This window comes from Lepidochelys olivacea (assembly GCF_965140295.1).
Source record: "Lepidochelys olivacea isolate rLepOli2 genome assembly, chromosome: 10".
Classification (NCBI taxonomy): domain Eukaryota; kingdom Metazoa; phylum Chordata; order Testudines; family Cheloniidae; genus Lepidochelys; species Lepidochelys olivacea.
Window position 1 is genome coordinate 63,589,680 of NC_140420.1, and position 12,584 is coordinate 63,602,263.

General features: G+C 36.8%; 1 protein-coding gene across 4 annotated transcripts in view; it reads right to left on the bottom strand.

Annotated features, from left to right (window-relative positions):
• DMXL2 (Dmx like 2) overlaps positions 1–12,584 on the bottom strand; it is a 105,693-nt gene that overhangs the window by 19,707 nt on the left and 73,402 nt on the right. For all 4 annotated transcript variants that reach the window (XM_084642376.1, XM_084642375.1, XM_084642374.1 and 1 more), the window contains exons 27-32: positions 11,778–11,908; positions 10,233–10,481; positions 4,805–4,986; positions 4,195–4,328; positions 2,971–3,056; positions 2,337–2,538 (exon numbers count right to left, since the gene is read on the bottom strand). In XM_084642376.1, coding sequence (XP_084498502.1) covers positions 2,337–2,538; positions 2,971–3,056; positions 4,195–4,328; positions 4,805–4,986; positions 10,233–10,481; positions 11,778–11,908 — 984 coding nt within the window. The remainder of the gene's footprint in view (positions 1–2,336; positions 2,539–2,970; positions 3,057–4,194; positions 4,329–4,804; positions 4,987–10,232; positions 10,482–11,777; positions 11,909–12,584) is intronic.

Sequence of the window (12,584 nt, forward strand, 5' to 3'; positions counted from 1 at the left end):
CAGGAAAGAAAACACTCTGAATCTGATCGAAGTGCATCATGTTCACCTGCTTCTATAGCTACCAGAGGAAGCACAACTTCTAGAGACTGGTCCCATTGATTTGTTTGCTTGAGAAAAACATAAGGAAGACTAGAAACTTCATAAAATAGAAACATCTGAGAGAGCAACCAATCTAAAGGGGGCAGCACTTCAAGGAGGAGATGATGACACGTTGCGCAGAATATTTGTGAAAAACTTCATCTTTAGGTATGTTGAATGATAGACTTGATTGCTTTCTTCCTACTTGAGTAAAACGAATTTTAAAGAAAAACCACCTTGTTACACTGCAACAGTCACCTTATGAAATTGCATTTTATCAGCTGATTGAAGAGACAGACAACGATCTAATGCAAAGATATAAAGTCCTACTTACCTCAGATGTGGAAACTGTAAACTATTCCAGGCAAGATTAGAAAAACACTATGATTCTGCAATTTCATTCCATGCGCAGTATGGACAAGGCAAGCCTACCATTGTTCTATGCAGTGCAATAATAGCTAATGCTATCCAAACTGCAAGTAATCTGTAGTAGGAGTTAAGTCATCTATAAATGTTTTTTGGATCTACTTCTCTTGAGTGAGCCTGTTTAACTGCTTTCAAATGAACAAGTGATTTTGTATAATGCCACTTCAATCCTTTGCCAAAATAAAAGCCTCAGATTATTATTCAAAGCAAGGTGATTGTAGTTTACAGAGGTCAACTACTTTTGTGCCCTAAATGGGGCAGGAGTTTGTCCTTTCCTTGATACATAAAGAAGCGTACAATTCAGCCAGCAATGAGAATCCTCATTCAGAACAGATTCAAAGAAGGTGCCTCTCAACTGTGGAGTGAAGAGTATTAAACAGTTCCAAAATGATCATACCACCACACACAAGCTTTGCTGCACAGCTATACCTTGATTTTGTGTGTCTCAATTTAATTGACATACTACACTTTCATGGATTCTGCATCAATTTTGATGAGCTGAGGGGATTCATCACTAGTGCTGCAAAACCTGAAGTAGAAAGACTCCAGCGAGGTATGTTCATTCCAGTTTTGAAGAGCATCTTGGCAAACAAAGATTTGGATGCCTTCACTCATAGGCAAACAGGATATTGGATCACTATTGTAATATGGATGTAAAACTGTGCATGATGAACTACTTGCTTTAATTTTATAGGGTGCCCAGTGTCATCTGAACTTCTACAAGACCTTATTTGTGCCTTTACCAGTAGAGATCACTGAACAATGCATCCGATGAAGTGAGCTGTAGCTCACGAAAGCTTATGTTCAAATAAATTGGTTAGTCTCTAAGGTGCCACAAGTACTCCTTTTCTATTTGCGAATACAGACTAACACGGCTACTACTCTGAAACCTGAACAATCAATCAACTGTCTGTAGTCAGAACTATCTTCCCTGCACAGAATTGTGTGCGCACCAAGGCAATGAAGATTGGTAACCCACACGCTCTCGACAAATATTATAATGATGAACAAGACTATGATAACGATGTTGACTAGAATGTCATCAGTGCTACTACATTTTAGTGATTTTTTTTGTTGTGATGCTTTCAGGTCACAAAGAAATACAATATTATGTCTTGAAATACACAGAAATGTATGCATTTCCTAGTGGTCATTTTATCGTGTTGATGTTATCACTGTTTATCCCCTTTGCTATGGTAGTGGCACCACTTGACAGTTCCACATCAAACTTTGTCTTAAAGTACACATAATAAGCCTTCAAATGAGCATGTGTGTAGAGAAGGTACATTAAGTCAACCAAATCGGTGGGTCCACTGCTGGCCTATAAGGGTTTAATCAGATCACCTAAGAACCAAAATGAAATCCGAAGCTTCACATTTTTGAATAAGTGGCCCTTAATGCATGTTTGTAACAGTAGAAAGGAAACTGTGAACAAAAATCTGTAGCAGTATCAACTACACAATTGTTCTATTAAATAGTGCATGAAAAAGCAGAAATAAATAAAGTATGTGTAGAATAAAAATGCAAGTAAAACAGTGGGAAGAAGTTATCCAAAGATTAATAAAAGGACTTAAGCACCTGAATACCACTGTATTTGTAACAGTATTTGTAACAATTAAACATAATCATCAGTAAAGATAGGCACCGTATTATGCTGAATTCATTAAGGTACAACTGTAAAGCTACTGTAGATTAGGTTTTATTTGGCTTAGTCAACTCAGTTTTCTTTTAACTAAAAAAATCCACTAGATAGTTGACTGTTTCTGCACAAAAGGTGCATATATCAAGTTATAATAAAGTCTGGATAGCAGTTTATTGAAAGCTTTTCTTACTTGAATGGTGTGTTTTCAGGTTCAAGCATTGCTTTGTTGCGGAGAACAGCTGATCCAGCTCCCACTCCAATGTCACTGGGATAGGTATTGATGTAGTTCGGTGGTGGGCCTTCAAACTGATCCACTCTCTCTTGAAGGATCTGTTCCCAGTTTTCCAAATTTTTAATCACAGCTATACCCAATGGTGATGTCACAGGCAGATCTAAAGTGAACACAAAGGTTTAGTACCAATATAAAACCCCTATACTATTAATAGCAATAAATGAATCCTGCAGTAAAATGCAGACACAATATTATGATTTTTTTTTTTTTAAGAATATAGCAGCCCAGGGCAGAATTTATTCAGATATCAAAAACTAAGTAAAACTAAAAACAAACAAAAAAAATTCACAACCATAATCTGACATAGTATTCTACTGCTTACGTTTAATAAGCATAGGGAAGATGTGTGCGCTTCCACAGAACTTACAGAAAAAGATAAAAAAAATATTGGATGAGTGCATTTAAAAAACCTGAAATAAAACACAATTCCATCTGTTACCAATTGTGCAAAACAACTTTTCATATATAAATGCCAATACTTTACTAACTCACATATAGAGCAAAGTAAAATAGAAGTCAGAATTTAACTCACCAAAGAATTCCAAACCAGCAATGGGAAAAAAGTTCTTTATGTTGTACAGAGCTAGTTTTACTATCACCAAATGTATGAGAGACCAGCTGTAGAAAAAGAACAGTTTCCATTTTGTAAAGTACAATTTAAATTCAGTTATCTGCAGGACACAGTTTAGCTTCTCTCACCAAACCATGCAGATCTATGAGAAAGGTATTTATAACAAATCACAGAAGATTAGGTTTGGAAGAGACCTCAGGTGGTCATCTAGTCCAACCACCTGCTAAAATAATGAATAGTGCTTACTGAGTGAGTTTCCCATACTGCAATGCAAGGTAAGATCCTTATCTTAAACATGTTAAGTCTCTCTCCTTGGAGCCCAGAAGATTCCCCTCCCTCTTTTCCAAACCCCAGATCATCATCCTCTTCCCTCTAGCAGAGGGCACCTGGACATAGATCCCTGGGTGTGAAAGAGGGAAGCATATGTAAAGTCAGGAATCAAATATTAATCTCATGGCAATGCCAATGAAAGTCCACATTACAAAACTTTCCACGACATCAAAATGAATCCATCAAAATGAATGAAAAGGAATCATTGTTATGATATAAATCAAAGATTTTTTTTCCCACTCTTATAGTACAATGAAATAGTTCCATTTATAGTCTACTGGATTTGAAAAGACATGATACAATGTAGGTGGAAGACCTTTTATTTTCATCCACCTTCATAATGGATGTGACTCATTAATTTATGCCATCCTATGCTTGTGACATTTTTTTAAAGTGTTCTTTCTAATCCACATAAAAAAGGAAATTAACACAGAATATTCAAATTAACTTAAAATTGGTCTCTACTCTGAAAAGTAACGCTAAACCTGGCATCAAGGGATGTTCATTGTGTCTCAATGACTGAAATACAATTTGTTCAGTTTATTTGCTCAGGTGAATGCAAAAGGGAAAAAAAACCTAGCTGCTATACTTGCAAACTCAATCGGAACTTAAAGTCAAGGTGAATTATTTCCTTTTTGCACATCAGTGTCAGTAATTTAAGATTATTCAGGCAAGTTTCTTATCTCAGTAATGCCTCTGCAAACCCATAGCTGTTAAATAAATAGATACTGTAAAATATACCTCACAGCAGAAAAGAGGCCTAATGATATCATCTTTCGCTTTGGACGAAAAGCTGAACACAAATCACGTTCATAAGTAAGTTTGTTTTTTAACTATGGTATAGTTTCCACTAACCTGTAAGAATTGGCATTTTTGTGTTCCTGGATCTGTGTGTCAGAAAGGAAAGCACCATCATCGTCCTCTTCATCACTGTGAATGCTTTCATCAGAATCATATATAACACCACTATCTGATAAAGGAAGAAATGGCTGCAATGTAAGACAAAAACCTGTTATAATAACTCTTCAGAGTTGTCAATATTTTAAACATTTAAGATGTCACTTAAATAACTTAGTAGTGAAACAGAGCAGCTTGATATGTAAATCTATTAATATACCTAAATTGTAAGTTAGATGTTCCCTTCAAAAATAAGTGTGTAGCAAGGATCAAAATGCTTATTTCCACTATTTTTTGCTTGGCAGAAGAGTGCTGGATTGATATTTTGGAAGTTATATAGCAGATATGTAACTGTTTCATCTTTTCTGGGGGGAAAGCAACCTGCAAACTTTTTTTTTTTACAGGTTGTGAGGCACATTAATGAAAACACTTCTTGAAATTTTATTTTTGTCCTTTAGAACAGGAAAAAAAGTGCATGTGTTCTGTACAAAGTATTTAATTTTATATTTTCAAATTTTAAAAGTCAGCATTCTTGTGAGATCACTATGTTCAACCCAGAATGCCCTACCTTTGCCATAAAATAGTCCCACATGCTGAGTTCTGGAGGAATGAATTTTTCTTTGTAAGAAGGCCTTTCTGCAGGCACAGGTGGAGGTACAACACTATCTTTTACTGGTCTCCCTGGTACAAGCATTCTCATATTAAATCGACGACGATGCTTATCCATTTCTTCTGAAGGAACGGGAGGTGCTAAATTGAAAGAATTTAGATAGCTAAAACCATAGTAAGAAACAAATGCTATCCATAATTTATTTTTAGAAATGGATTAATTTTAGAATTTAAATGAAGTCCCCAAAACCATGAATTTTGGTTAAGGTGTTTGGATAACAAAATCTGGTAGGTTTAAAACAAATTCAAAGCTAAACTACATTTCAGGTACTATTCCTTAAATGTGTCTGTAAATAAAGTAAGTGTAATCCTATAAATAGTCCAACTACAATAAATCCAAGTAGAGTTACTATTCTTTTGCCACATGCATTAGGAAAACAAATTGTAATCTCTCTTTTAAAACCTGTAGCTCCTGAAAACTTATAAGTTTTAGACCAATTCCTGCTTGAAACCATATTGAGAATGTTTTCTCCTTTAGAAAAATCCATGTTTTTGTTTGACATTTTCAGAAATGTAAACAAGGAAATCCAGACGATTTACCCTGGCATTTTAGGAAAATCTATGAGGGAGGACTGATTTTAACATATTTTTAATGTAATCAAACACAATATGAATGTGGACTTTGAAAATGAGCTGTTTTGGATAGGCATAACTGAAGATTTACACTTACTTTATTATAAAGATAGCGATTTAAAAACACTCTCCTCTTTTAAAGCACACTAACATCCATCTACACTGCAAATCTTTACAAACCTTCATTACTGTCCTTTGAAACATCAGAAACTGCAGCAGCAGCTAGTAGGTTTAAAGAAAACAGAATCTATCTTGAATGAAAGCCTTTGACTATACAACTAGGAATATTTTTCTAGCTATTGCAAAAGTTAAGCAGTATAAATAAGATCATTACCGCATTTCCCTACCCAACATAGACTTTTTATTATTTAATCCAATAAAAAAATCAATTTAAAATATGTAATCCCTGCAAAACTTGAGTTACTAGCAAGCTTCAAAAACTAGTAGAGAATAAAAATACTGATCAGAAAAGTTTCACCCAAAATGTCTGAATTCAAATTACTTTTCAGAGTTACTTCTTCCACAATTTCATAGTAAATATGAAACTCAGTTACAAAGGAAAGACAATCCCAGTTGTTTTTAAAATTCATGCCTTATGTCAACATTTTTTTAAAACATTTCTACTGGAAAATACACAGCAATCCGCATATAAGCTGCTCACCAACCTTCTGGGGTAAATATTCTTTGTCACAGCCAGCAGCAGCTGCAGTGCTATTTGGCAAGGTTATTTGGTGTGATGAGTAGCACCCACTTGTTAACAGTATTTTATTTTCTGTCTTGCTGTCTGAGCATTTTGTTTTACCAGAATTAGGTAGAGTAGGAGACTGATTATTCACTGACTGTTCCAGTGTAGTTTTAGAAAGAGAATGATTTTCAAGGAAAAGTGCATCTACTTGGGAGGATAATTACAAGTATGTATCCAAAGTGGCAGCCAAAGTCCACCATCAAAAGTGATCACCTTTAGAGTTCCAGTAGAGTCTAGCTCCAACTCTAGTAGTTCTTGTTATATTTACCAATAGTAAAATATCTACCAGTTGACAGGTGAAATTTTAAGTTACATGGTTGTTTTCCATGATTTATTAAGAGCCTAACTTGTGCAATATGAAACATTTTTAAAATTCAACTACAAAAGCTTCAAAACTGAGGTTCTACCTTAATTAGTTAAGACTCTTCTTTTAAACAAACCCGTTTAATTCAGTACAGAATATAAATAAAAATAAAATGTGTAGACTGCTTGCCAATATTCTCAGACTGGGTTTATTTGCCATATGTGTCCATTGTGCCATTAAAATTTTATAAACCTAGATTTAACGTTTATATAATTTATATCAGAGCAGTTTTAAAATTGATGTCACACACATAAAATGACTTCCTGCTTAATTCAACTTCACTTAAATATATTTTTCATTCCTTTAATTTTCTCAAAATGAATTAGCAATTAATTAAAAGCTGGAGAAGAGTTTAGATGAGTAAGGGGCAGTGTTTGCCAAAATAAAACTAATGATATTTCCCCAATTACTAGCTGAGAGACACAACCACAAATTCATCAGAATGGTATGCATACTGTAGCACGTATTACCTCATACCTGGGACTCATATCTACAATCTACTTAAACTGTATGATCTTTGAGGTAGGTACTGACTTTTCATGATAATTATGTGCAGTGTTTAGCACAATGTGGCCCCATGGTATTTCCACAACACAGATAATAATAACTATCTTTTAGTGCTCCAACAAATGGAAACTATCCATGTTACAGCTCAGAGTACTCAGAACCTTTATGAACGACAAATTATGTGTTCTCTTCTTGTTCAAAAATCAGATCAAGTGTCTGCTTCTGAATCCATCACGCATGCAGGGCAGAGGCTGGGGATGGGGGAGCTAGAGGATCCACTGCACAAGGACAAAGGTGGTGTCTGAGTTAATGCTAAAAGAGTGCATCTGCCATTTGTCACAAAACCAGTATCTCATACTCTATACAAGGATTTTGGACACTCCAAAAAGCAAAAGTGCTATGTAGAATAAAATTATATTCTACAGCTGAGAACTGCTTCATTCATGAGCATAAATAATTCCTTATTTGGCTCATTCTTGCTTAGCTCTAAATGAAGGAAAATTGGATGACTGTTTCAGTATGACAGGTTTCAGAGTAACAGCCGTGTTAGTCCGTATTCACAAAAAGAAAAGGAGTACTTGTGGCACCTTAGAGACTAACCAATTTATTTGAGCATGAGCTTTCGTGAGCTACAGCTCACTTCATCGGATGCATACCGTGGAAACTGCAGCAGACTTTATATACACACAGAGAATATGAAACAATACCTCCTCCCACCTACTCTACTTGCGCTATATTGATGACATCTTCATCATCTGGACCCATAGAAAAGAAGCCCTTGAGGAATTCCACCATGATTTCAACAATTTCCATCCCACCATCAACCTCAGCCTGGTCCAGTCCACACAAGAGATCCACTTCCTGGACACTACAGTGCTAATAAACAATGGTCACATAAACACCACCCTATACCGGAAAGCTACTGACCGCTATTCCTACCTGCATGCCTCCAGCTTTCACCCTGACCACACCACACGATCCATCGTCTACAGCCAAGCTCTGCGATACAACCGCATTTGCTCCAACCCTTCAGACAGAGACAAACACCTACAAGATCTCTGTCAAGCTTTCTTACAACTACAATACCCACCTGCGGAAGTAAAGAAACAGATTGATAGAGCCAGAAGAGTTCCCAGAAGTTACCTACTACAGGACAGGCCTAACAAAGAAAATAACAGAACGCCACTAGCCGTCACCTTCTGCCCCCAACTAAAACCCCTCCAACGCATTATTAAGGATCTACAACCTATCCTAAAGGATGACCCAACACTCTCTCAAATCTTGGGAGACAGGCCAGTCCTTGCCTACAGACAGCCCCGCAACCTGAAGCAAATACTCACCAACAACCACATACCACACAACAGAACCACTAACCCAGGAACTTATCCTTGCAACAAAGCCCGTTGCCAACTGTGCCCACATATCTATTCAGGAGACACCATCACAGGGCCTAATAACATCAGCCACACTATCAGAGGCTCGTTCACCTGCACATCCACCAATGTGATATATGCCATCATGTGCCAGCAATGCCCCTCTGCCATTTACATTGGTCAAACTGGACAGTCTCTACGTAAAAGAATAAATGGACACAAATCAGATGTCAAGAATTATAACATTCATAAACCAGTCGGAGAACACTTCAATCTCTCTGGTCACGCAATCACAGACATGAAGGTCGCTATCTTAAAACAAAAAAACTTCAAATCCAGATTCCAGCGAGAAACTGCTGAATTGGAATTCATTTGCAAATTGGATACTATTAATTTAGGCTTAAATAGAGACTGGGAGTGGCTAAGTCATTATGCAAGGTAGCCTATTTCCCCTTGTTTTTTCCTACCCCCCCCCCCGATGTTCTGGTTTAACTTGGATTTAAACTTGGAGAGTGGTCAGTTTGGATGAGCTATTACCAGCAGGAGAGTAAGTTTGTGCGTGCATGGGGGTGGGGGAGTGAGAGAACCTGGATTTGTGCAGGAAATGGCCCAACTTGATTATCATGCACATTGTGTAGAGAGTTGTCACTTTGGATGGGCTATCACCTGCAGGAGAGTGAATTTGTGTGTGGGGGGGTGGAGGGTGAGAAAACCTGGATTTGTGCTGGAAATGGCCCAACTTGATGATCACTTTAGATAAGCTATTACCAGCAGGACAGTGGGGTGGGAGGAGGTATTGTTTCATATTCTCTGTGTGTATATAAAGTCTGCTGCAGTTTCCACGGTATGCATCCGATGAAGTGAGCTGTAGCTCACGAAAGCTCATGCTCAAATAAATTGGTTAGTCTCTAAGGTGCCACAAGTACTCCTTTTCTTGTTTCAGTATGTTCAGTTTTAAATCAATGATCAGGTGTCCTTACTTAAGCCAAGCAGACACTCAAATCTCATATGTAATAGCTAGAAAACTGAACAGACTAGGACACACACCTGATGACCAGTAATGATGGTAAACAGAGCTGCAGATACTGGCGAGCCTTTAACATGCTCTGGACTAGCAGTGATAACTGGCTGAAAACCATTAGCCACGAATGACTTTTCCCTAGAAGGCTGTATTAGGAGTCCTGTAAGTTTATAGATAAAATCAGCTAGAAGAGTTAAAATTAAGTTTTGGGAGATTTGAAACCCTGTCTCATCAAACTTACCATTTTTCATGCAGACACAAAAGGATAACAAATATGCCAGAGAGCAGTAAAGAGTTTAGACTTTACTATGCCAATTGCTCAACTGCTTTTTTCATTAAGTCAATAACTCTAATATTTGTATCATATTTAACGACCCACAATGTGCTATGTGGAATATATGAAGACAATGCCGACCTCTAAGAGCTAACCATCTTTTTTCCCCCCTCTTCTAAATTAAATAATCTTGGCTAAAAGTTGTATTCTTGCCAATCCATACTGATCAAGAATTCTAAGATTCCCATTAATTCCTTCAGTATGATTATGCAAGTCCTAAAAATACCTTTACCCTGGGAGGAGGTTAAGAACTGATGATATCAGACACATACTATCAAACATGATGAATTTAAAAGTTTATTTTTAAACAATATTCCTGAACCTAAAAGAAGGAAATTAAATTCTTCTCTTTCCCCAAAATTATACAAATGCACATTATTGGTCTGAAATTGAATCAACACAAAAAGTACCTGGAATATTTTCAGATTGTCTTCGGGGTTTCACAACAAGTTTCACTCCTCCCCCAAAGACAGCAGCCCACATTCGACCGTTCAGGGGATGGGCTGCTAGCCGAAACAATTCATTGCAAGAATTAGTAGCAAGGGCATGTATCAGGAGACTTAGGTAAACAGCTACAACGGCTTCACAGAGTAAAATGTTTAACTTTGGTTGGTCCTCATCCTGGGCTGAATTTAAGAGATTTATAAGTGAGCTCACACCTGCAAGAATAAAAAAGAAAAGATGTAACTTTAAGAAGTTTGCAGAAGTACGAAAAGCATTTTTCTTATATTCATTTCATAAACAAAGAATTCTATGAGTGGCCATTTAGTACTTTGATCTAAATTAAGTTTATTACCCTTATTTCTGAATAGATTATAAAATTTGTTTCTTGATGATTTTCCTTTCCAAGACAGACCTTTTCCTGAAAGCATTCTCTGTCTCAGGTGTGTGGCTGAATGGGTCTTGCTCAGATGTTCAGGATGTGAGGTCAGGAAGAAATCTTCTCCCAGGCCAGTGTGGCACTGACCCTGGGTTTTTTTTCATCTTCCTCTGTAGCATGTGTCTGTGGGTCACTTGCCAGGATTATCTGTGTATATCTCACTTAAGCATATCTCTGCTATTGCAGGGGCCTTGGGCACTGGTGCATCCCGGTCCCTCCTCTCTGCTTGTGGCAGATAATGATCTAATCTCCAGTGGGCTGTAATACTTTGATCTAATTTAATTTTTTGGGTTTAGTGTGTGGGTGCTGGATGGTGTTGGTGGCCTGTGATATACAAGAGGTCAGACTAGATGGATCTGGTGGTCCCTTCTGGCCTTAAACGGTCTGGCACTCTAACGCCATCTGAGACTTTTTTGTAACTGTACCTCTTTTCCTGCAGTTACTACAGGCAGTTCAGATTTATCCATGAGGCTCTAGGAGTAGGTCTCATCTCCTTTACTCTTGCACCATATGAGTATTTCCAAAATTGTTTGTAAACACCTAATTCTTATTAGATTAATTATAATGCCTTGTGCAACTTTACAAAATACATACCTAAAACCTGAGGCGGCCATGGCCAAAATACTTGAAGAACTTCTCTTGGATGGGATAGATTAGGGGAATGGTCATTCCCAGAAAAGAAATAATCAGGTAATCAAGTGTACATTCTGGATCCTGATCTTTCTCTCATTAAAGATATCTGGGGCACGGTGAGCATCTCTCTGTTCGAATAGGTGAGCCATAAGTTAAATGCTAATGGAGTTCACCCAAGATTTAAAAAGAAGCAAGAATGCAAAATAGATTTTTCTATAAGGGAAGCATATCTGATAATATCTGCATCTTCAGCTGACTAATGTATGCTATCAATATTCTTGTTGGCTTGAACATTAAGCCCGGTGCGCATTTGTAGATGTCACTGCATGTTCTGAGTCACAAGAAAAAAATCAAGAAATTAAGTGAGAAACAGATTGTGTGGGGACATCTGAAAAAGTGTTCTTGGCATGCTGTTGTGAAAAATAACTTAGTTTTTTCTCACCAGGCCATTGAGCAGGAGTTGAATTTGGTGTTGCATGTTCTTCAATGCTTTCTGTCCTCAGCCTGCGTCGATCACTCAAAAGCAGTCCTTGATAAACCATTCCTGTAAACTGATTTGTTTCCGTTTGACTGCTAAACACAAATCAATTTTTTCTAATGAGAAAGGATTTTAGAATATTCTTGTAATGAAGTATAGTATATATGGCAAGTTATTTTCATTTGAGTCTTTAATTTTTCAGAAAATACATTTGAAATTCTGTATAGCATGTAGGAGCGGTTTTAGAAGTCATTATATTTTTACAATGTAAAAAAACTTTTAGTGCTAAAAATCTTAGTCTGCATGCAATGTTTTACATTCCAGTCTGTCTGTTTTTGGGCAAGAGAAAAAGATTCACTTTCAAAGATTTTAGTAATCAGAAAATGTGTTGTGAAAATTGCAAAATGCCCTCACATCTGTAGGTGTATTTATTCTCTAATCTTTTCAGAGATGGCCATATAACTATCTATCTGAAACTTGCTCATCTGTCAGGTACAAGAAGAAATTGCTCCTATATATCAATGTGTCCACTGTGGAAAATTGCCTTTTTAGTGTTTTCCTTCTAATAGAGCCTCACAGAGCCTCAATCATAGATTGAGTAACTAGAGATTTTTATTTTTTATTCTGTGCCATAAAATCTACTAAACAATTTTTGGTATTAAATTTAATTCATGTAGAACTGTCTGGGCAAATGGAAGGCACCCATATAGTTTTTGAAAATGTTACGAGAACATAACTGTAGCTTCATTCACATCACAATTTCTTCATAGT